At 38.2% G+C, this 25670-nt stretch overlaps 1 protein-coding gene across 10 annotated transcripts in view; it reads left to right on the top strand.

Moving 5' to 3' along the window:
* astn1 (astrotactin 1) overlaps positions 1–25670 on the top strand; it is a 418702-nt gene that overhangs the window by 175702 nt on the left and 217330 nt on the right. For all 10 annotated transcript variants that reach the window (XM_025900129.1, XM_019348325.2, XM_019348326.2 and 7 more), the window contains one exon: positions 9673–9823. In XM_025900129.1, coding sequence (XP_025755914.1) covers positions 9673–9823 — 151 coding nt within the window. The remainder of the gene's footprint in view (positions 1–9672; positions 9824–25670) is intronic.

Consider the following 25670-nt stretch of genomic DNA (forward strand, 5'->3'; position numbering starts at 1 on the left):
GATTAGTTTGTAGAGAAGAGGTAGGTCCACGTAGTCATTAGTGGGTATTGTCCTTTAGTGTCTGCAGAAACATTCAGTGTCAACAAGTTAGTGTGTAACTGTGTAAAGCCCTGCTCTGTTTGACTTACGCTTATTTTCCCTGTGAAAATTATGCCAGGTAAAGTTAGACTCACCCAGGTGATTATCAACAGTTTTGTGAAGCCTCATAAACACATAGGGAGCTTTTTTATATTTTAATCCCAAAGAGTTCAGAAATATAAAGAAAAAACTGATTAATTTCATTTATGAAAACACCTTTAGACATGTTATGCATAAAATATCAACTCATTATTGATAAACAGGGGCAACTAGATTTTGGCCTAAAATAAAATTGTGGCTGGATATGAAGGGTGTTCATCTAAAATGACAGGATTTATGGATTAGCCCTCAGGTGATTTAGTCATCTGATATACTGCTCTTAAATTAATGAGACATCCACGAAGACAGCTACCCACCTGATGACCCATGATGAATGAATGATGTGTCATCTGTGATAGCTGTCAAGCCACTTCCCAAAGGAAAGAAAATCACAAAGGTATCAATCTGGAGTTGAAACAGAAGATGTCAGTAGATTTTATTCTGCGAGGACCATGAATGCCTGTACTGAATCCCTTTGCAGTTTAACAGCAGTTGTTTCAGTTACCTTCTGGATCAAAGTGGTTGAGCAGCAGGCTGAATGGCAGGAAGACAGATATAAATTGACACCCCTGGGCTACACTACTGTCACTAAAAAGAATACAGTGAAATAGTTTAGCTTCTGCGTTCCTATACATGTGAATGGAAAACCATACATCTGTCAAACAGTAAGGGAATAACAACTTTAGATGACAGAAGGCGATGTGTCAGCCATTTATAACACAATCCTTACTTGCAAGAGTTGGTCTATAGTGCTCTTTGTCAAATGACTTTTCCAAAATACACAAATTTAAAATATTTAACATATTTAAACATGTTTAACTGTGAAGCTCTACATGGCATGTAGATATTTTATGGGACAGTGGTGACAGAGTTGAAAGGACCCTTGACACTGTGACAAGAACAATCTTATGTTCCAACAACATTTGTCAGATTCCCACAAAAGCAGGCAACGACCTGGGGGACACCAAGGTGTTCCCAAGACAACGGACATATATAAACTCTCCAGGCTGTCATGGGCCACCTCTGGGGTCTCCCTCTGTGGTCCTGGTAGGACATGCCCAAAAGACCTCACTTGCCTGATGTGCCTGAATCGCTTGAATACCAATGGGGAAAGGCCATTTATTAAATCTGTCAGCCACTGAGGTTGATGAATTTTCACGCTTAGTGATTTCTTTTTTAAATAGAAGCAAAGTCATTTGACTTGGTTCATTATACTGATGTGGCTCTGAGAGGATTGTTGTGATTATTTATCAAATATTGTTTCAATGAATTTCACACTGAACAAGAAAAAGGATTAATTATCAGGAGAAAATATTTGGGTGTTTGTTGCAGGCATACAAAACCAATTTGATGCAAGTGACTCAAGAAAGCGACGTATAGACACATATGAATCTGAGACTCCAGCTGTGTGTGTTTTACTAATTAAATGTGCTGCCTGAGCCACAGCTGGTTGAAAGGATTAGTTATCAGAACAGGAATGGAAGTGGACAAGTGTATATTTTTAGCTTGTTACTGACAGAAACCATTGATATGATGTTGGAGTTCAGTGTTGTTTAGTGTTAGAGTTTATTGTCAGCGCTGGAAGTAGCATTCTCTATATGGAGTGAGATGAAATGCAGAAATGTGGGGGACACAATATTCCTACGTTTCTTTGGCACTTTGAGAAGTACTTTCAGAAGTATTCTACACAGTTGTTTGTTTAAATTTAAAAAATGCCTGAAAAATATGGATAAAGAGAAGAAAAAGGTTCAGAGATGTAGGTATAGGGCCAGAACTCCTGTCACCAGGTTACTCTGAGTGTTTTTCATTTAAAGCAACATTGTAGGAAACACCATTTCTCATCAAATTGCCTGCGGTAGCAGAAACTATGGGAAAGTTTTGTACACCGCTGAACACCTTTAAGGAATTATTTGTCACCAGCTCAGCAGTTATCTTTCTTCATTCAGCCACTCACGTTTACAGTTAATGTATTCATATTTAGCCTCTTTACGTCCCTTTGCTATATTTACATTCTTTAATTATATCTCACTCTTCAGCGTTTCATTTTCATTCGTTTATTGCTGTGTAAATGTGTCATTTCTCTGTGATTCCTGATCCGATGAAGGCTCTCAGCTTTCCCCAGAGGCCAAGCGACAATGTTAGCATCTTCTTGAACATGCTGTTGCACTCTTTTGAACTGTGTTCACACGTGTTTGACTATAAATTTGTCAATATGTCATGTTCACTGGCTGAGGGATGAGTTCCTACTGATTAGCTGGCGTCATAGCAGTTAAAATGACTGGATGAAAATGACTGGATGAATAGTCATTGTAATTGTCAATGTATCATTCATATTAGGAAGTCGTATTCAGAAAGACGCTATATTTTTCTTTTTATTTGTTAATGGTGATTTTCACCTCCCTGTCTGAACTAAAATGACTAAAAATAAGTCAGCTGCAGGGTAAAACTTGGCATTTAATCGCACATTTACTTATAACCGTTCCATTCATGTTAATGGTTCCAATAATTGAGGCTTACATTCAGTTTATATTTCAAAAGCAGGCAGCTGTCTATAAATATATGACGCGTCCTTGTTCAACATTACCAGTGTGACGTTTTGTTTTTTTAATCCAGTGTGTTTGTTACATAACGCAGAACTACTTCAGCAGAAGCATATGATGCTCTTAATAAAATCAGGATAATTAACTGTATTTTAACCTTTTTGTTTTGCTTTTCTGGTGAGAATTTTAGTTTTTAAGTTAACAAGGTAAGTCATTCCAATGACTTAATAAAGTGATGGTGTACTCCGATACTGACTGTAACATCAGTTACGTCAGATAACCATTTTAATTGTCTGTCGTCTGTCGTTCTAATTAGATAAGTGTGTTTGGATTCATTGTCAGTGCCAATTAAAAGATTATAATCTGATCTGAATCTGGAAAACTGTAATCCAACAGAAAAGCTGAAACTTTTAGGACTTTCTTCCCATTAAACACCACTTTGTTTTACAGAGAGATATCTCTGGTCGTATTGTTCCATGTTTAATGCCTGGAGGGGATGACTCTTTTTTAATGTTGAGCACCAGAAACATTGCACATGGGATCTAATGAAACATATAAAAGAGTTTAGGGAAAGTCATGAGTCTTAGAAGTGTATCATTTGATTTGTTAGTATTTGAGACCTCTACATCATCATTTTTTCGCCTAAACCAATTGCATGTTTCGTTAATTAATTGAGAAGTTTTCCTCCATTGTACAACAAAATTGTGTAATACTGATACAGTTTCCTGAAATAAAAAAGCCTTTACACTTTAACTTTTCTCCTGTGCTATTCTCACCCTAAATTCAGTTTTGCAGACATTTTTGGGCAAAAAGCATTTCAGATAGTTGTTATCAAATCGTGTTTTCTTTAATCGAACCCTCAGGACAAAGATTTGGGAAAGCCAAATGTTTGTCCTGTCTGCATCAAATTGGTTTTAACATCCAAACACCCAAATTTTTCCTCCCAAATGGACATTATGATGATCATTCTTTCCAGCGCTTTGATATTTTGGGATATAATGAATGTTGTAGTAGCCTCAAAGACTCACCAACAAGGCTTTGAACCTTTTTTCTTTTCTTGTGGGATGTTTAATGGTAAACACAATAGTGTCACCCACAGTTTTTTGGTGCGATTTGACTTTAATTAGGGTTCTAAAATATCCTAGCATTCGAACTTGCTGTTAGTTTCATCATCTGCTGAGGCTCTCTTCAATAGGTTCCCTCTGAATAAATGACAATAAAACAGTGGGCAATTATAATGGAAAAATTGGTTTGTAAGATAACATCAAGTTGAGTGTGAAAAGGAAGGAAACTCGCTTCCTTTTCTACCAGGGAATTCAGAGAGGGGTTAGGGAAGTTGGAAACTAAATATTTTTTTAGTTCCACAGAAGTCATCAATTTCCCTGCTAAGCCAAGGTTCATGGCAAGGCTATTACACCAGTTCTTCTTTATCACCAGCAGCACTATTCCTCTGCAAAAAATAGCTACTGATTTAGATTATGTGAGGAAAAGCAGCAGTCCACTCTGCTTTGTTCTTCATCCTCAACCATCTCAAGTACTTACACTCGCGCCCCTCTGCTGGATGATCTGCTCATTGACCTTGCAAGAGGTTTACGGGCAAAAATAATAAATAAATAAATAAATGAAATCGTAGTTACTCAAAGTGAGTGCTCTGAGCAAGGTTAAAGCAATGAATTCATGGTGTGTTTTATCTCACAAGTCTGCTATGTTGCATAACAACTGTGCTGTAAAAACTCATTGCTTTTCTCATGATGATTACACAGAATGAATTAAACACGCAGGTGTTTGTAATTCATGAAAGAAGATATCGCTTTATGAGAAAAATGAGAGCAGAGTGTCAGAACATGTCTCGCAAAGCAGACTGTTGAAGCACTGCTCTGACAGTTCCTCATTTTCCTGCCAGACTGAAATATGATCTAAAGAAATGTGATAACCTAATCAGTTATAATGAGAGTGAATTGAACATTCCTGACATCGAGGCGCCGCTAATTGGATGTTGAATTATTAGCTTGTTTGAAGTTAGCATTTCGTGTACTTTTTAAAACAGTATTGATTCTTCAGAAGGATATTATAATAAATCCTTTAATTAAACAAACAGTCTCACTAAGATTGGGAACAGTGTCCAAAAAAAAGCAAAGAAACATACAGACAGGCACATTATACAGTACATGTTTAATAATCCGAGGTGGTAAAAGTACAGACATTTTTTACTTAAGTAGAAGTACAGATACCCGTTTTAAAAAATACTCCAAGTGAAGTTGAAGTACTAAATCCACTTCTTTACTCAAGTAAAAGTAAAATAAAGTCCAGGCTTAGTTTGTTTTACAGGACATGTCACAGACAACGTTGCATTTCTATATACCAGCCAGTTAAAAAGTGTTACTCTGTTTTATACTCGCTCCTTTTCAGTAGCAATAGCTAGATGCTGAAGTACCACGTCCACAACTTACAGTCTACATTATCCTCCAAGTAGAAACGCTATGAATGAACCTAAAGTAACGAGCCTGTTTTAAAAATGTGAAGTTTCATTGTTTATGTGGCTTGGTTGATTTATCGATAGCAAAGACATTTTTCAGTTCAGTATGACCAAAAAGGTACACACTTACAAAATAAAAGAATTAATTTAATTATATGTAAATTTATTATGTTATTTAAAAGAGTGTGGTAAAAATAAAATTGACTTCATTTGTATGCATTCAGTTTATACCAATGACATTTACCTATATATTTCTTATATATTTCAGCTGCATTTTACTTTATTTCTTCATGTTTATTAAGAGTGAAGAATTTATTTATTTATTTATGTATTGTGCAGTTAGTGTTAAAAAAAAAGTCCTCCAACCTTACATTGTAGACACTGTCTTTAAATGTAATCAAAGAGCAGAGGTAAGCAGGGAATCTGTAGAGGAGAGCTTCCTAAATTTGTATCATGTTCTGTGTTCAGGACCATTTCACTTTTTCATATAAGATACCATGGTGAGTAAGAAAGAAACAGCTGTGATAAGCTCTTGTGAGTCAAGAGGCTTCATTATGGTCACATTATAAAGAATATGACCATAATGAAGCGCAGTCAAAACTGGATTGTACAATGATCGTACAACTAACGAATGAGAAACAGGATCTGTTTCTATACAAAAATCCAATGTGTGTCTTTCATTTTCTTCATAGGTGTTAGGGTTAGGTGGTAAGCGAAAATGGACCATATGATGGTTTTTGTGAACCTGTTAATACAATGCACATAGTTTTGGACTTTCTGTCAGAGTGATTGTCTTAGAACCATTTAAAGGACTGTCCATCTTCTAAAATCCCATTATCCACTGAATCATATACTTTTGATAGGTCTATGAAAAGTACAGTGCATTACTGGTAATTATGGAGAGCTGCAGTACTGCTCTGCTGGGAAAAGATCTAAATCCTGACTGCTCTGGTTGTAAAATGTTATTTGATTCCAAATTAGGAAATAGATTTCCTTACAGCTTATTGATGTGGAATATTTGGTGCAGAACAAGAGATGCTGTTCTTGTTAGAAATGGTTATAAAACAATTTTGCAGCTGAAATAAAACAACAATTAATAATCACAGATATGTGTTTTATTAATTATCTATTTATTTTTTAAATGAGTTAGGCAGTGACATTAATTTTCAAAGTTCAGAAGGTTTTCCATAACTTAGATGTAAGAGCGGACAAATAGAAATCAGATTTTCTTCATGTTATGGCCCGTCTAGGCGCGGCCAGACCACAACACAAAGGGTGATCCATCCCCGTCCAACCCCAAGCAGCAGGTCACACACTTAATACTTTGTGACAGTGATTTATTTACAATAAGTGCATTTAAACAAAGGAAGGGAGCAAATTATAACTTCAGGGTGAACCCAAGGCCAAAACAACAAACAAAAGGTAGCCTAACTCAGGAATAAGTACAACTTACCTAGTCAAAAGAACCAAACCAAATGACAAGTACTTTCCTCCCTGACTAGCAAAAACAGGAGAAAACTAATCAAACAAAAAGGCGGTCCACCCCTACATGCTCTTACATTCCACAAACATAGTGACACAGTGAATGGTCTGCCGGCTGGGTTGGGCGGAGGATGAATGACCTGGCAGTCCCTGGCGGTGGCTTCTTATGCGCTGCCTCCTGGTCGTGAGCCAATCGGTACGATCCATCCGCCCTGGATGCACCAATCATGGAGGAGCACCTGCACACTCAAATTTGCATGTTATAATTATGGCAACAGTCGTAACATTCAGATAAGGAGTAAAGCAGTAATTTTGTTTCTGTGTGAAATTTTGCCAGTCATATAAAAGATTGCTGACAGATCATTGACAGATGACATATGGTGGGATGCTTGGGGATTTTCAAGAACAAGGCTGATTTGCACAGTTGTAGTAACTAGAGAGGAATAAGTGAGCCACACCATGAGGCTGTGGGAAAGAGATGAAGCTGGGTTAAGAAGCAGGAGTATGGCTTCATGCTGAGGAAGAGGACTACAGGTGTGCTGTTTGCTTTGAGAGCTTTGCTGGAGAAGTACAGAGAAGGTCAGAAGCTACACTGTGTCTTTGTGGAGCCAGAGAAAGCATATGATAAAGTGCCAAGAGAGGAACTGTGGGACTGCATGAGGAAGTCAGGAGGGGCGGTGAAGTATGTGAGGGTGGAGGACACAGTGGTGTGGGGTGTGGTATGATAGACAAAGGTTTCAAGCTGGCTGTGGGATTACATCAGGGATCAGCTCCAAACCACATGTTGTTTGTGATGGTGATGGACAGGCTGACAGATGAAGTCAGGCAGGTGTGTCTGTGCATGATTACAACATTGTGATTTGTAGTGAGAGTAGAGACCAGGTGGAAAACATTCTGGAGACGTGGAGGTATGCACTGGAGAGAAAACGAATGAAGACGAATGAAAGTCAATAAAGCCAGACAGAATACTTGGGTGTTAATGACAGGGGACAGGTGCAAGGAGTAGATGTAGTACAGGTGGATGAGTTTAAATGCCTGGGGTCAGCCATCCAAAGCAATGGACAAAGCATGAGAGTGGTGAAGAAGAGAGTGCAGACAGGGTGGAGTAGGTGAGATGAGAGTCAGGGATGATTTATGACAGAACAAACAGATTTACAGCAGAGGATGCTGAATGGCTCCCCTTGGGGAAGGTGGTGGTTATAACAAAAAGACTGGAGGTGGAGATGCAGAGGGTCAGTGTGATGGAAGAGGATGCTAGGGAAAGGGTGAGATGGAGGCAACCCATAAAGGGAGCAGCCAGAAGAAGAAGATGGATGGTTATTGGTGGGTTTTGCCATCTTCCATGCAGCATCGTTAGCAATGAGAGCTCTGGCAATGAAAAAGGTACCATAACAGACTTTTATTATTTAAAACAAAGTTCAGTTAAAAAAAATCCTCATTAAAATCTTTAAAATTCCTTTTCTTTATGAAATATTGTTGCTCTTGAAACTGTCTTTCTTTCTACACATTTTGTTGGGCAGTAGCTCCTCATATCTTGAGGAAAAATTTGAGTATTCAATTCAATTCAGTTCAATTCAGTTTTATTTATACAGCACCAAATCACATCAGTCACCTCAAGGTGCTTTATATTGTGAGGTAGACCCTACAGTAATACATACAGAGAAAAACCCAACAATCATATGACCCTCTATGAGCAAGCACTTTGGTGACAGTGGGAAGGAAAAACTCCCTTTTAACAGGAAGAAACCTCCGGCACAACCAGGCTCAGGGAGGGGCGGGGCCATCTGCCATGACCAGTTGGCATGAGAGAAGAAAGACAGGATAAAGACATGCTGTGGAAGAGAGACAGAGATTAATAACAAGTATGATTCAATGCAGAGAGGCCTATTAAAACATATTGAGTCAATGCATCATGGGAATCCCCCAGCAGCCTACACCTATTGTAGCATAACTAAGGGAGGATTCAGGGTCACCTGCTCCAGCCCTAACTATATGCTTTAGCAAAAAAGAAAAGTTTTAAGCCTAATCTTAAAAGTAGAGATAGTGTCTGTCTCCCGAATCCAAACTGGCAGCTGTTTCCACAGAAGAGGGGCCTGAAAACTGAAGGCTCTCCCTCCTGTTATACTTTTAAATACTCTAGGAACAACAAGTAAGCCTGCAGTGCGAGAGCGAAGTGCTCTAATGGGGTGATATGGTACTATAAGGTCATTAAGACAAGAGTAGTAGACACTTAAATGCAATATTTTTTTAGAAGTTAGGCATAGTAGGTTTGTACTGTTTAGTCATGTTGGGCTAGAGCTCAGCTGCTCAATTGATGGAAAGTTTGTGTAGTGCATCCAAGCTGTCAGAGAACCAATCTAAGTTTAAGTCACGCAAAAAAACAACCTCAGAAGTAACATGTGATAAAATTCATTTGGCAGCTGTTCCAAGGAAGTCAGCGTCCTAGAAAAGTGGCAGTTTGGCGTTGCTATGAATTCAGTTCAGTCCTGAGCCAAAGTAACTTTATGCATGTGTATGAAAGTAACTTTACCATTCATTAAAGAAAGTTAATTGAGAGTTGTAAAAACACAGAACAGACAGCAGACAACCCCTTAAAGGTTGTGTCAGGAAAGGCATCCAGTATAAAAAATGTACCAAATCAAACATGCAGAGGTGCCCGCTGTGGCGACCCCTGTGAATAAAGGAGCAACATAAAGTAGCTCTAACAAGGACTTCTGTCGTCTACTGCAGCTGGAGTTAGTTTCAGCTGTTGGAAGACAGACTCTCTGAAGAGGCAGAGAGTCTGGTCAGAAAAACACAGAATGTGAAGGGCTGGAGCTAGATGGTTAGAAGTGACAGGATTTTCAAAACAAGGCTGTTAATGAGTAAATTTCACTTTCAGGGGGATGAAAGAGAAAAAAGAAAAATGTAGTCAAGAAATATACTTTTTGAAAGCCCCACAGATACACCTGGCTGAAGGTAAAGGCTCTTTATTGTGTATTACTTTTGTATTTGCAGAGAGGAGTTGATGATCAGTTCATCGTTTGACTCTTTGGAGGTTCTCCTGGACTCTTTTGGACCTGTCAGAGACTGCACCAAAGACAACGGTGGCTGCAGTCGCAATTTCCGCTGTATATCAGACCGCAAGCTTGATTCCACTGGATGTGTGGTGAGTCCTTTTTTTCTGTTATAAAACTGCCTGCAGTACCTCAGGTTTTGCTGAAAATCAAATCAAAAGTATTACTGTGCACCATACAGCCTTCATATAACTTTTTATGACTGATATGAGAGCATAGTTAGTACCGTCAGCAGATGCAAACAGTAGGGCTTTTTCGACTCGTGGTCACATACCTGGGATTTTTTTACTCGTTAATATTCCAACTTAACTTTTTGTGTGTGTAGTGTAAGTATAAACACAACTGCATGCCACAGTGACCCACAAGGACAAATAGCAGATCGGCAGTCTCAGCAGATTGGTACTCTCTAATGCTTCTGAGTAGACAGTTTGACTTTGCCTCTTGTCTCATATGCCTCTTAGCCTGACAACACATTCATTAACTCCAGGTGGTGCTTAGCAACCAGGAAATGTAGCAGCCAGGTTTGTTTTGTTCTCCATCTGTTGGGGGTTTCAGCAATAGCATTCTTGTTATTTGCAGAATCTTAGCACCGGCTGCTAGTGTTTTGCTTCTGCTAAATCCCCCACTTCTATTGATAAGCTGTCAGGCACCATCCTTCCTAACAATTTAATTTCTTTTCAAGTACTTTGATACACTTGAGTAGAGCCTTTGAGGTGCATTTGGAAGATGCTATTCATGCAATCCAGTATTCTTATTGCCTGTAATGCATCTCAACGAGAGGCAGAAGAGTTTGTGAGAGTTTTTTAAATGGGAAAATGCTTTTTATATAGAGGCAAGCATTTCCAGCCAATTATATACAGTATGCATGATAAACAGTTGCGCAGACAAGTAAATATTAATTCAGGCATTATGGAAAGCACATGCAGGAGTACATTTATTGACTTTCCTCATTTGGTTTAAATCATTAAGTTTGAGACTGCAGGCTAAAATTGCACGAGCTTCAAAAATGTGGAAGGAATATCGAAACCAGATCAATCAGTCTGTCTCAGGAGCTAATATATCTTATCCATAATGTTATTGTCTATTAGTCTCTTTTTAAGCTGAGAAATGTGCTAATTAAAATGTTAATTCAGTTAAAGTGGAGGAGTTCAAGTATCTTGGGGTTTTGTTTATGAATGAGGGGAAAAGGGGAGTGGGAATTTTATCAGATGGATTGGTGGAACATCTGCAGTGTTCTGGATGTTGTATCCGTCTGAGTGTAAGCACAGGTTTTGATTTTCTGGTCAATCTGCATTCTTAGCTGCACCTATGGCCACAAGCTGTGGGTAGTGAATGAAAGAATGGGATACTAGTCATGGAAATGAGCGTCCTCCGAAGGGTCTCTGGGCTCTCCTTTAGACGTCGAATGAGGATGGCTGAGCTTAGAGCCACTAGTCCACATAGAAAGAAACCAGTTGGAATGACTTCTCCTGCACGCCTCTGAAATTAGGTGTTCTAGGCATGGTCAACTGTGCCTTGCTGCAAACACAGGACACATTAGTCCACATCATAGTTCAATGCGTAATGCATCGTAAGCAATATGCCTTGATTTTTTATTTTTTGTTGTTGTTGGAAGACCCTTTTAGCGATCATACTCTCTAGCCCTGAATGAGTGCAACTAAATATTTGCCACTGCTTGCACTGAGGTTTGCATTAGCATAAATGCTAATATTGAGGACGGTCAGCTAGCCAAAACTTTCCTTTTCCACACTGCAAACAAAACTTAAAAGTGTGTTGATTTTTTTAAAAATGTTTTTTCAAACATTTTTTACATTGTGACGTTGTTCAAGCTTATTTAGTGAGAGAAATCTGTCACACGTAAAGTATTTATTGTGTGTATTGTGCTGTTCACCATCAGAAATGATAAACACTGTGAAAGAAGACCTGTAAGTAGCACCAGCATTGCACTGAAGTGAGATATCTATCCAATTTCCATCATGCACCAAGAGATGACTGAATGGATATTTTGGGTCAGAGCTTTGAAGTCATGTGGGTATTTTATTATGTGTTGTGTAGATAAGATTTTTTTCATACTGGTCTCTCATGTGGGAAAGCACAAAAAGGAATATCAATATTTGGTTGTGATAACCTTCCTTTAGACATTACCGGATGATTTTAAACTAAAACTCGTGTTCTAGAAGACTGCTTTATGTTGCAGTGTGTTACAAGTCCTTGCCAAAAGCATCAGGAAAAAAAACAATTTCTTCTTGATGAAATTAGTCTCAGGTGGATCCAAAGAGAAACTCTGAAAATATTCCTTTCCATGGAACTCCTTTTTCAAGTCTATTAATTATTTACCGTTCTCTGTATTTTCATCCCTGTGAGGATGTTCTACTGTAAATTTCTTTTAGAACTGAAAAAAGAACATAGATGTACTTGCAATGCATAATATGCACTATGACACTGATCTATAAGTGTTCCTTTTTTTCATATATAAAATGTTCATTCCACAAAAAAAGATTCATCAATAGATCATAACCTATCAAATTTATAGTGCAATACTACTGCCCTATTCAGTGTGCTGTTACAAGAGCCTGCTAGCTAGATGTGACTGATAGACAAGTATGTAGAGAACTGTAGTTAGACCAAAGATAAATAATCATTGCAGGGCTGAAAGAATGACAGGTGGGATGTTGCGCTGGAGCAGAGCAGAGAGGGAACCACTGCTGAAGTGAGCAGAGAGTCCAGAGTAAGGAGTATTAATCTGAGCAAAGGTGAACTCCAGAGCAGAGCTGGGGAGGGGTTTAGGAGGTAGACATGGACAAGATATTACATTTTCTTTATTCTACGTTTACAATAACTCATTATTGTATTTAATTATTATAACCAATTTAATAATTTATTAAAATGCATTATCTGTTCAATCTGTTTTCACACACTTTTTCCTGCCTAATTAATACTAATACCACCTGTTTTCCAACATTTCCTTTCTAATGTTTGCAGTCCTCATGAGGAATGTTGGAATGTTGGCAGTTGGTATCTCTTCTACTTTAGCTGCTTCACTCTGCAGTCTTTGATCTCTTATGCTTTAAAGGTAGTTTATAATAAGTGTTTCTTATTCTTTTTGAATGACACATGCCATCATTGTCCCATTTTTTTTTTAACAACCACCTATTATTATCTTTACAAACAAAGCCACTGATATTCCGATACAGTATACCGCACAGGCACACATCCCTCTCCTGTCCATCACCATACAGGACCACTGTCAGCTCCCATTGCATATATTACTGTGATTTTTAGTAGTTGTCTCGTGACTGCTGAGCTAATAAACAAGCCTTTCATCTGTCTAATGAGGGTGGTAAACTGGCTGGGCCCTAGCGTTCTGATTCCACATTAATCAATTAACACCTTGTCTCAGTCCACACTGCCAGAAGCTGCCCTGTGTGCATTTAATATCTTTCCTTTCGAGAGAGTCAAGTGATGCTGGCGGTCTGTGCTGACTGACCTCCTCCATCTAGCTGATATATTGCTCTCCTGAGGAGAGGCAGCATGCGGCGCCTGTGGAAGTGAGAGCGTAATAATCACAAGATGATTGTGAGATTAATTAGCTTCTTCTTGTCACTTGTCTCCTCTGCAAAATGTTGGAAAACAAGGATGTTGTTGACAGAACAGATTGCCACCAAGATGGAATGACTAGAATAGCTGGGCACCATCCAAACAGCCCGTGTAGTGAGTGTTTGTAGCTTGATACATAAACCTGCAGTACACAGGACATGTGAGTCATTACTGCTGCTTACTTCTGTGTGTTTTGTTGCATAGCTACTTTATAGAACCACCATAGGCGTTTTGTGCACACGGTATGAGACAAGACTTGACTGGGACTGTTTGTCGTGTGTGACTGGGACAATGTTTATATCAGGGATGTAAACACAGTATGGAAAACAACACGGTCATCAGCACTGACTATGAATCACATCTACAGACAGAGCTTTATAAAGTTCTGTCTGTAGACTAGCAGCCAAAACTTCATAGCGCTAACTTTTTATATTTTCTCAATACAAGTACAGAAAATGTGGGTAAAGTGTGTAGTAGTTTAATAAGACTGACAAGTGTGAATAATTATAAACGAACAGAAAATTAGAAAAGAAACAACAAATAAAACCCTCAAATGTATCAAACTGTACTAATTTCTAAAACTAGATACTAAAAAAGTAAACTGAAGTAACAATAGTTTCAAATTATTTTAGCAAATCCTTTGTCAAATACTCCAGGATTGTGGTATCTATAAGATTGATATGTTGATTATTTATTGTTTATATTATAACAGTCCAAATTTTTAATGTTCAACAGACAACATGCTTATGAAGTAAAGAACATGTCGTGTACAAAGTAGAAACAAGCAGATCAATCAGATATTGTTTTAAGTGACTGTAGGTTGTGATGTAAGTTGTAGCATTGGTAATGTTGCATCCATCCATCCTAAGACTGCCTTCTCTATGGAGGGCATGTTCTTCCACCATCTAACTATATCCCCAGTTAAAATCAACTTTACAGGAACAAAGGAAATGACTTCCTCCTTCTGAGTCACATGATGGTTTGCCAGAATTTCTTTGAGGCACACAGCTTCCATGGCCTTACTGAACTCCTCCCACATCTGAGATTTTATTTCAGCTACTGCCAGCGCTGTGTATGTTTGGCCTCCTGATACCTGTCAACTACCTTCAGAGTCCCAGAAGCCACAAGCATTTATTACTGTAAAGATAAACAATGGCAGTAGCTAGACCAGTGTTTCGACACACCACCAAACAAAAATGTCACCAAAAGCATTTTGATAAGTTTCCCCGGCGCACCAGGTATAGCGCAATTGGCTCAGTTTGTCCCCAGTATACCTTTCTTTGCTTTCTTCTGACCACTACTCAGGCTGGGCCTTCATCTGGGTCGGAGTTTTCTCCAGGACTCAGGTCAGATTGACTACTTTACTATTAGTATTATGTAATTCTTCTTCGTCTTCTTCTGTTTTACTAGCAGTTGGCATCCCATTTAATTAGAGCAGGTAGTTGTACTGCCCTCTAGTGGTAGAGAATGTAAATGTTCTGCCTGTTACTCATGCCGGTCGCTTAGAGAACTAATCAGGTGGAATCTTCCACGACACACCTGATCATTTCTCACGGCACACCTGTGTACCGCAGCACAGTGGTTGGGAAACACTAGGGCTGTGCGATATGACCAAAATCTCATATCCCGATATTAAGACATCTATCGTCGATAACGATATAAATTACAAAAATGTAACATTTTCTGTAAATTCTGTCAATCTCGGGCAGCTCGACTTGCGTGAAGTGTTTCCAGCTGGGCGTCACGTACCTGGAGTCGAGTGTTTTAGCTGATGCATGAAACTATACATTTTTAGACATAGGTTGTAACGGCCGCCGTTTTCTTTGTGAGTATTTATTACACGGCGTGCTGCGGGGAAAAGCCTGTTCTAACGTTTGAGTCTAAGGTTTATTTTTAGCACCTGACGGCTCTTTTTTGCTTCTCATCCGTAAATACTCTGCATCTTTCACGTGATTCAGTTTATTTTGAAAAGTCTCAACAGGATCCTGACCTTTATTGTGAAAGGTTTATGTGGAAAATAAACAAGCGGACACGCCGTGGTTTTACCAACGACGCATAAAAACAAGCGCTTGTCCGTCTGTAGTGTGGTTATATTAAATATAAGAGAAAGAGAGAACTTTAGGAAATTAATATAGCCACTACAGTGACCATCAAAATGATGAAAAAAATATTGCCGTAAACAGTTTATTTTGCGACACCACGAAACAAACGATAGCGTAAAATGAAACGATAGACGTTTTTATATCGTCATCCGATATATATCGTTATATCGAACAGCCCTAGGAAACACTGAGCTAGACAACTGAGTGTTTTTTCATATAAATAGGATAAGAGGAATTAAGGCGGTTCTGAAGACAAAAGACTTGGGGTCTAGCTCATTACTATTGAGCTGTTCCTAACAAAGTGTCAATTCCAATAAGGAAAATAGAACGTCTGTACTCTCGTATATATTTTGACTCCTTGTTCATAGATATTAGTAAACTGAATAATATTTTTAATATATGCAGCCTTTCCCTTTGATGAGGGTACAATACTATGGTCTCAACTTAATAGTTTTAAATGAATCTGAAAGAGACACCACTTTTCATTTCTGATGCTTTTCAGTTTGCAGTGATATAACCTAATTCAAAGAACTAAGAACTAACCCTTTTTGCTCCTCTTCATTAAATCTGGTCAGCCTCAGACTGTATACATGAAACTCATCCAAAATATGTACAGTATACTGTACAAAATATGTACAATAGCGCATAAGACCAACAAATAGACGGCTTGCAGCCAGGTGCTTTTTAATAACATTTCTGAATGGCACCACACTGTATGGGACTGGCTAAAGTACTTCTTCTCTCCTGTATTGGTGTTATTCCCCTTAGGCAGCAAAAAACAATCTTGACTCAGATCACATTTTGGGACACTAAGCAGTGCTGAGTGGAGTCAATACCTGGCAGAGATGTAGGTAGACCTCAGCCCTGAGGAGGAATAGGAGCACATTAGATTGTCACTTCTGATGTTTTCTCTCCTCAGGTCACTGGACTTCTGTGTTTAAGTGTTTGAAATTAGAAGTTTAATAAAAGGAAGTGCTCATCTACTGCTCAGTCAACTGTGAAGTTGCTGAATGTGATGTTCAGTATTAACTTTATTTGAAAATAATACATTATTAGTTAGATGAAGATGAAGGTGGAAAGATTAAAGGCACAAACATAAATGAATCTTCTGCCTCATTAATAATAATAAAAAAATATAATCCTAATAGTAGAAATACACATCCTGAACCAGAATCACAAGTTGAATGTAATTGCTCATAACAATCAGAAACCATGCGGGATTTATAGTTGCAAAAACTCTCCTTCAGGTTTAAAGATCACTGTGTCCTGTTCTGTTCCTGTCCAAACATCAGCTCCTGCATCAAACCATCTCATTTTGGTGTCTAGGTTTATAACTCCAGAGACCACACAGCAGTTTTTAAGGAATGAGCCTGCGCTGTCAGGTCAGAAGCATGACGCCTGCCATGTTTGTTATCTTTTACAATATTCACAAAGGTGTAGATCATGAATTTGTCACTCAGACTCAGGGTGGAGCCATGATGTAATATTTTAACATGCTGATGGAGAACATTTCATATAAACCACTTGAAGCGGTACATGTCTTTGGAAGATGTCATGTACAATCTTCCAGTCCAAATGTAACTCCCACCCCGTTCATCAGCCAGATTTAGCTCTCTATGTCTCTTGTCCCAAATGAAATCAAGTGTGAAGACTTAGTGATTTGACACAGTGGACCAGATCCAACTTGCATCGCAGATGCATAAGTGCAGTTGGTAGGAGCAGGGCTTTCACGAAGCAGCAAAAATGGAACATGTCCTCGTCATTCTTCATAATGCTTTCTTCATCTGTGTCACGGCTTGATGTAGTTCGCTCTCGCTGCAGAAGGAGGTGTTCCTAAGCACTAAAAATAATTATGCCAGTAATAGTCTTTTTCTTCTAGTCAGTATAAATGAATACTGGTGTACTGGATACTTTTTATTAAAGAACCCTTCACAATCATTTTATCCCAGATTCTGCCGTCTTGTGCCAGAACCCTGTGGCAGTTAAATCAGTCAAAGTTTTGTTATCAAAGAACAGGACCATTGGTATAATTGCATATAGAAATGTACCAATTGCAGTTTTCTTGGCTGATTTCAATTTCCAATTGTTCTCTTACTGTGACGTGTTGGTAAAGATTGTTACAGATTCTGATTTTTTTTCGAAGAAGTAAAATTAACAGCATAATACAGTAAATGATTAAACATTACGGTTTCTTCTCTCACTTAAGAAAACTGAAAATAAAGTGCTCTGCTACTGGACAGAGGTACTCTTAAATAACTGATAATGAGTGTTGTGTTTTAGCTTCCTAAACAAAAGCAGATTAAACAAGTTTCATAACAAAACAAATGTCCAGTACTTACATCACCTGAATAAGATATCGACCCTATTCTCGGTTTCACTTGTCTCCATAATTTTTCTTGTACCTGCTTTTTATCGCTCATTAGTTCAGGCACCTTCAAACTTAAAGCCGGATTAGAGCAGACACGTTCCACACGGTATAAATAATCCTTCTCTATTCAAAAGTAATGCACATGCGGTTTCTCTTTTGTGAGCAATTTGGACCAAAGTAACGAGGCTCTTTTTTTCAAGTTGATAAAGAAAGTTTTTTTTCCTCTAATTTACCAAATGAGAAGCTCACACTCTCATTCTCTAAGTCGATAAAGTTTAGCAAAGAGATTAGTGTTTTTAATATACTTTGTGGATATCTGTTCACTACAATTTGTTACAGATTGTAAGATCATTACATTTCTGAATGGAAAATGGCAGTTTTAGAATTACAGACGGTGCTGACAGTTCCAGCAATCAATAAAGAAAAGCATCCATGGTCAGGAAACATGATCTTTCCTTTATAGACAGGTCTATCGTTGCAGTGCCTCCACTTGACCTGAGTCTTCATCCATATTGTCCTTTTTGCAGTTTGCTGTGAAGGAGGTGAGAGGGGTTACTAGAAGGCCAAGGTTCCTGCACTAAACTCCCTCACCATTACATCCAAAGGAGACTGGAATGAGGAGCCTAGTGCTCTGTGATAAGCTGACCTTTGACTCACAGTGTTAATCTAATCACACGCTATAATAAAACCCTCTCGAGACAATTTTCTCTGCTAAGAAACATGAAAGGAAAGTGAAATGTTGGAATAATGTTTTAGGGTAAGAAAATGTGATGTCTTTAACAGACCATTTCTGAAATGATAAGTTACTCTGCGAACATTCCTGTGGGCTTTCTTCTCTCTCTCTCTCTGCTGTAAACCTTTTAAGTTTTTGGCAAATATATCATCCCAGTTCTCTGTGTGATGTATCAGTCAATGTGCGTTTTAATTCTCTAACTGGCCTTTTGATTAAGATATTTAAGGTTTGCATGACCTTAATATACGTGGTTATACAAATAAGTGCCAAGGTAATATTTCCCTTAGCGATATATCAACATACAGTACAGCAGTATGAAAAACCATAATGTCATACTAAATATGCAGAGGAATAAGAAGAAGAAGAAGAAGAAGAAAATGCAAACAAGTAAAACAAAGGTTAACACGTCGTCTTTTCAATTCAATTTCATAAACATTGCAGAAAGAAGCTTTTTTTGTACCTTATATGTGTCTTATAAGTTTCAGCTAATGCATGCACAGTTGTTTAGGAAACTGTATTCATAAACTGTGTGGGTACAGTGCACACACACATATTAAAGACGTTCATCGGCCTGATGAAGCAGTAAATCTTGTCTCTAAGCTAGTGACCTTTCGGTGTACTCAGTTGGAAACAAATTGTGGGTACTGTTTTGTTGATCATCTACCCCCACATGAAGTGGCTGGGCAATGAGCTTAAAGGACCTAGCAATTGTCCAGGATGTTTAAAACTAGGTTTTACACATCCTGTGTAATTTTTTAAAGGGAAAATGTTATTTTCTCTTTATCTCTTAAACAGCTACTTACTTGTTTATATTGAGTAAAACACCATGAATGCCTTGAGAGACACAAACTATGAAAATGCATCTTGTATAAACTTTTTGCTTGTTGAAACTGCAATAAAAACGTGAAGGATTTCTTTAAAAATATTTCTTGGTGATTGGGGATTGGGTGGACATGAAGATGCATAACCGCTATCTGTGGTTATTTTACATTTTACCAGGTCAAGTTAGTAAGTAACTGAGATCATTTGAAGTATGTGTGAAAAGAACATTGTTAAAGGAATTCTGTGCAATCTGGTAAAAAATAAAGTGCATCATTAGTTACAGAGGAATGAAGAGGGTAAGCAGCAAGGTGCTGCTAATGAAATGCAGCTGATTAACTGGTCATCAACAACTGTGACCACTTCTATGAAAGCATGTGTGTGTTAACACAAAGTCACAATTTTGGTAGAATTGAACATCCCAGGAAATTCACCCCAAGGTCAGACTGTGCAGTGCTCAGAGAAATTGTAAAGAAATCCAAGAGCTACAACCTAGACTCTATTGGCAAGGCAAATGTTAAAATGATTATAGTACAATTAGAAAAAGACGTGTCTGAAGGGTACTCTCTACAAAAAGCATCAGAGTAAAGCTTAGGTTTACATATTTGCTCCTGAAATAAGCACAAGATGGTGGATCTATGTCTTTTGGCCAGACAGACCATTGTGGAGATGTCTGGCCACAATGCACCGTGCTTCATTTGACGAAAAAGCCAAACAGCATATCAGCACCTCATACCTATTTTCAAGCATGGTGGGGCAAGGGGTGATAATTTGAGCTTGTTTGGGTATTTTGCACCTATTAAGTAAACCATGAACTCATCGGTATATCAAAGTATTCTAGAGTCAAATGTGAGGGCATCTGTCTGACAGCTGAAACTTGGCCCACATTGGGTCAATAGTAGCACAATCACCTGCAGATCTACAACAGATTCTCTGGGCCACAGCAAAACATCTAAATTCTTTTCATTTTTAGAAGTCTAGAACTAAACCTGATTAAAATTTGTGCTGGGATCTTAAGACAGCTGTACATAAATAAATGCCCCAAAACCTCGATGAACTCAGTGTGAAGAAGAGTGAGCCAAAATCGCTTCGCAATGATTTGAGAGACTGATAAAATCTCTCAAATCATTAGTTCAAATTATTGCCACTAAAGGTGGTTTAACAAGCTACTAAATCATGGTGGGTGTGTACTTCCAGTGAAAAGGTTCTTTTCCACATGACTGTACTTTTGGCTTAGCAGGATCAGTTTACTTTCCTATTGTTTTCAATCACTGCCATTCATTATTCACATGATAATGAAAAATAATATAATAATAAAAAAACAAATAATTGACAGAGTATGAAATTAAACATGACATAAACAAAATAAACACAATAAACAATGTTTTGAAGGCATAGATAATAAGCTATTACTATGCACGACCCTTTCATGGCAGATATATAATTATAATATATAATTTCTGCACACAAATATCACAATATTATAAGTAATTGAAAGGACGGAAAATTATCATGCCTTTGATAGTGATTATTTTCAAATAGTGGCACAGTTATTACATTATTGCTTTTAGTAAACAAAAGAACAAAATCACAGATACAAGCAGCGGAAATGAGCTGCTGGCCTCTCCCTCAGAGATAGGGTGAGAAGTTCGGCCATCAGGGAGGGGCTCAGAGTAGAGCTGCTGCTCCTCCACATCGAAAGGAGCCAGTTGAGGTGGCATCTGACAAGGATGCCTCCTGGAGGAGGCGTTCCGGGCATGTCCCACTGGGAGGAGGCCCCGGGGCAGACCCAGGACACGCTGGAGAGATTATACCTCTTGGCTGGCCTGGGAACGCCTTGGTGTTCCCCCGGACAAGCTGGAGAAGGTGGCTGGGGAGAGGGAGGTCTGGGCTTCTCTGCTTAGACTGCTGCCCCCGCGATGCTGCCCAGGATCAGTGGAAGAAGATGGATGGATGGATGCTTTTAATTTATGTCCAAGGGGGTACATCTTGCAAAATAACACCTCAAATATTTTGCACATGTGAAGTAGGTTAACTGCTATCATATCTACTTGATAAAAATAAAATTCCTTCACAATGAAAGAAATTCTTTGAATAAGTCAAATTTCCAATTTTCCTTCTTGATTAGGACTCTCTAAGGATTATTAATAGTTTCCACTGAAGACATTTCCTCAGTCATTGAATCTCCGTACCAGTTTGCCTATTGGACAAATTTTAAAAGTGCATAGCTTATCCAACTTCTCTCGCATGGATTTGTTGCTGTTTGGCAATAGCACAGGGCTGATTCCCTTAAGCCTCAATAGCACTGAAGGAATTTATCTCCATTAAGAAACAGGATTAAAAGTGGTGGTTCAAGGGGTTTTCTAGAGTAGCCTTTGTACTGCATGCTTTCTTTCTACAACAGAACAGACAGCACTCTCACTCACTGTCTGGTTATTAAATGATCTAAGATAAATGGTGATTACTTTGCCTTCAAAGACTATTTTGTTTGTGTCAGTGGATGAATACGCAGGTCATTATCTAGTATCCTGCGTATTCCTTTGGAGAAGAAATATGTCCTTTCTAGATAGTTACTAATAAATACTGTAAATGCCTTTCACAATAACTGAGAACCTTGTCATTGGTTTGCAGCGAATACTTTCAGGGTTGGTCTAGCACACTAATCAACTCAGCTACTGACTTTCTTCAATTTTTTTGTCATTCTTATTGTTCATGTAGTGTGGTAAGTCTACTTTTCACACCTGCCAAAATGTAGCAGGAATCAGCATATTAGAGAGTGCAACTTCTATTTTATAAAGGCAGAATCTTGAAGAAAGATTGCTACATTTGAAAACACTGTCAGAGCTGACATTCTCAGGATGAAATTCAACATTTTAGCAAGAGCCAGTTTCTTGCTGTTGTTGTAGTTGATGTGCAGCTGTGTGAATTGCATTGCAGCAGTCTTGAAAAGACTTTTCAGTTACGCTTCACCCGCAGGTTTGTCAGTTTGAAAATTTGCTAATAAGTGTCACAGTTTAGCTTCATTGTCCAGCACTTAGCTTTATTTATATCCTAATCTTTATTCTCCTTTGTAAACCTCACAGATCTGCTGAAATCGAAATGATATAGAAAATAGGAAAGTTCATTTATTATTACTCTGGAGGATTTTTTTCACAGTGTAATCCACAATGAGTTCTCAACCTTTTTTTTGTAGTAAAATGGTGTGAGCCATCAAGTTCCAAGTGAGACCTAATTATCCATGGCTTGGAAATGTCAGAAAATTTAATATAAGACTGGAAGATGAAGTAACATTGTGTGACTGAATCAACAACAAGCTGAATTTTAAAACAAAGTTTTGTATGTCAGTAATTAACACATGGCTCTCATGTAGAATTCTAGTATTCCATCTTTTACGACAACACATCTTTTCTGAAGACAACAACTAAAAGAAGTTATTAAATTAGATTTAAAACATTTTGAAAGATTTGACAATTGCTTATACAGGGAAAGTTTTATACAGAGGGTTATATGTTTTACCCAGGATTATAGACCAGATTTACTGAAATCTCAAGTTATAACTATCCACAGACAAAGGCTCAGGCAGGCACATATTCTTAATGATTATTATCCTACGGAAAGCTGGACAATAGTTCAGAGTTATCGCTATTCCAATGTGTCGGAAGACTATTATGGCAGTCAATAACCAGAGCTATCTGTGGTTGGCAAGCTGCAGTATAGCAACTCATCAATACAAATTCCTCTCAGCCTGCACTGCATGTCCACACATCCATTGACTGCAGTGAGTTCCAGTGATTTAAAGACTCTGTGCCGCAGATGTGTTAGGAGATTCAATGTTTCATGTGCTCATTGCTTTACAAGTAATAAATCATTTGTCGCCACGGCCCTTTGCAGGGTGACAAAATCAATATCAGTTTATCAGGGAGCAAGACCAGGGACCACTCATTCAAGCATGTGTCCTCATTCTGTACAGGTACTTCTACAAATGTATAACCACAAATGTATATCAGTCACATTTCTTCAAGATTAAAGGACATGAATAAAATAACTTAACAACTTTAAATAGCTTGGCTCAAATGGCAACAGTTCTTCTTTGTAATACAGAAATAATTTGATGCATGTTTTACATGCATCAGTGTAATACATGTATTACATGTACAAAATACAAAATAAAAATCTCCAACATCTGCGCCAGTTTTAGTGTGAAGCAGTCTTTTAGTCATACAACAGTTTGCTGTTTTTAAATAAGCAGTTTAATAGCAGTATGCTATTAACAATGTACAGTTTGCCACAGAAAGGTAAGTCAGGACCTGCCAGTAGAGTTGATAAGTCATCCTGTGTGTGATTATGCAAAGTTTGTTATTTCTTTATAAGCTTTGAATTAACAGACTTTACCGTCCACATCTGCTCTAGTGCTTTCTTAGCCCCTGATACTTTTCTGTTTTCTTGGTGTCCTTCTTTGTGATGTTACTGCCCACTGAGATTGTCACATCTATCATATTCTGCTCCTTGTCAACCACCACTATGTCTGCTTGATTGGCCAGCAGCTGCTTGTCTGTCTTGAATTTGAAGTCCCGCAGGACTTTGGTGGTGTCTCCCATTGGGTCTTGGTGACTTTTAGTCCATATGCTGCCCAGATGTTACTGTACACTATCGGAGCCACTTGGTTGTGCCTTTCAGGGTATGCTTCACCTGCTTCAGTCTTACATCCTGCTACTATGTGTTGAATAGATGTTCTTCCAGTATCGCTTAGTTTTAGCTCATGACACTCTGATGTGCAGGTTAACCACTTTGCTGACTCTGGATTCGAGCCTTCTTCTCCATAGGGGGAGATGTATCCTTATTCTTATACCCAAGTGCTTCAAGGTTTGCTTTGCAGTGCCATATATGAGGCTTGTTTCTGTGATTCGATATACATGTGCACTGAAGGGATTCCCCATGATGGTGGAACTATTTTTCTGCTCATATAGGTAAGAAGAGAAGAAGATGAAAAACATCCTACATTTGATGCATGTACATAAAGGAAGTTAACTATAAATGTAAGGATGTGATGACATTGGTCAGAAGACATCTGTTTTGTCACTTCTCTGACAAAACAGATGGATGGATGCCTCACCTATAATCTTTAAAACATAGAAGTCATGGTTTAATCTAAATGACTTCTTAAAAACGTCAGTTCTAAAATGCAGTTTCAAGCCAGTTGAAGGTTTATTATAGTTTTATTTGCCTACAATATTAGATGTTACATTCACAAAAATGTGAAGTAAATTGAAATCAACACAATCAACAGGCACTTGAGCCACCTGGACTGTAAATAGGCCTGTATAATAAAATAATATGCTTCTGATTCTTCCATGCTGAGAGGAAACAAACTGTCTAGTCACACTTGTGATGGCAGGGATGCCTTGTTAAAATGCACTCCATCAAAGTTTCCTTTGAAGTTATCACTGACAGAAAACATAATGTGAATTTCACTTGGCAGCTGCTTGGGAAACACTGAATGAGCCGGGGTGAAGTCAGGTCTTCACTCTTTTCTAAATTCACCCCAGTGCAGAGTGTGGTTCCATTAAGAGGTTGTTCATGGCTGTGTAAAAAATTGTATTGTGGGTCTTTTTTATTCATTTCTTGAAGTTTATCTACCAAACTAAAGAATTTAATTTCATTCTTCAAATATGAAGAAATTCTTATGTCATCTGCATGGAAATTGAATTTAAACCTGCAGTATTGTCTCATTTTCCTCACCATAACAGAAAATCTCTTTTAAAGTGATAGTATTTGTATGGTTGTGTGTGTGTGTGTGTGTGTGTGTGTGTGTGTGTGTTCCTGTCTAGCTATCTTTGTGAGGACCGAAATCTGCATTCTACTATACTTGTGAGAACCAACAGTCACTTGTGAGGACACACTCACCGGTCCTCACAAGTTTGAAGGCCTTTTTGAGGCTCAAAATGTGGTTTTAATGTCAGGGCATTCATTTTTAATGGTTAGGGTTAGGGTAAGTATGCTATTAACAGTTGGGAACATACTGCTGCTAAGGCAGCAGTATGTTCCCAACTGTGAAATCTTCACAATGGGAAAAAATATCTTAAAATACATGAATATAAGAAGCAAGATGTAATAACTATAGCTTGTGTTGATTAATACGGAAAAGAACTGGCAAACGAATAATGCAAAGAAATTTTGCCAGCACACTGCAGCATGTACACCCTTAAAAAGAAGTGTGGGCTCAAAAGCATGACTCAGCTGCCCATTACATTCTACTTGTACAACTGCTGAGCAACAGTGGCAAAAAAGTTAATATTACTGCTGTTGAGTATTCATAACTC

Source organism: Oreochromis niloticus, linkage group LG18 (assembly GCF_001858045.2).
Source record: "Oreochromis niloticus isolate F11D_XX linkage group LG18, O_niloticus_UMD_NMBU, whole genome shotgun sequence".
Classification (NCBI taxonomy): Eukaryota; Metazoa; Chordata; class Actinopteri; order Cichliformes; family Cichlidae; genus Oreochromis; species Oreochromis niloticus.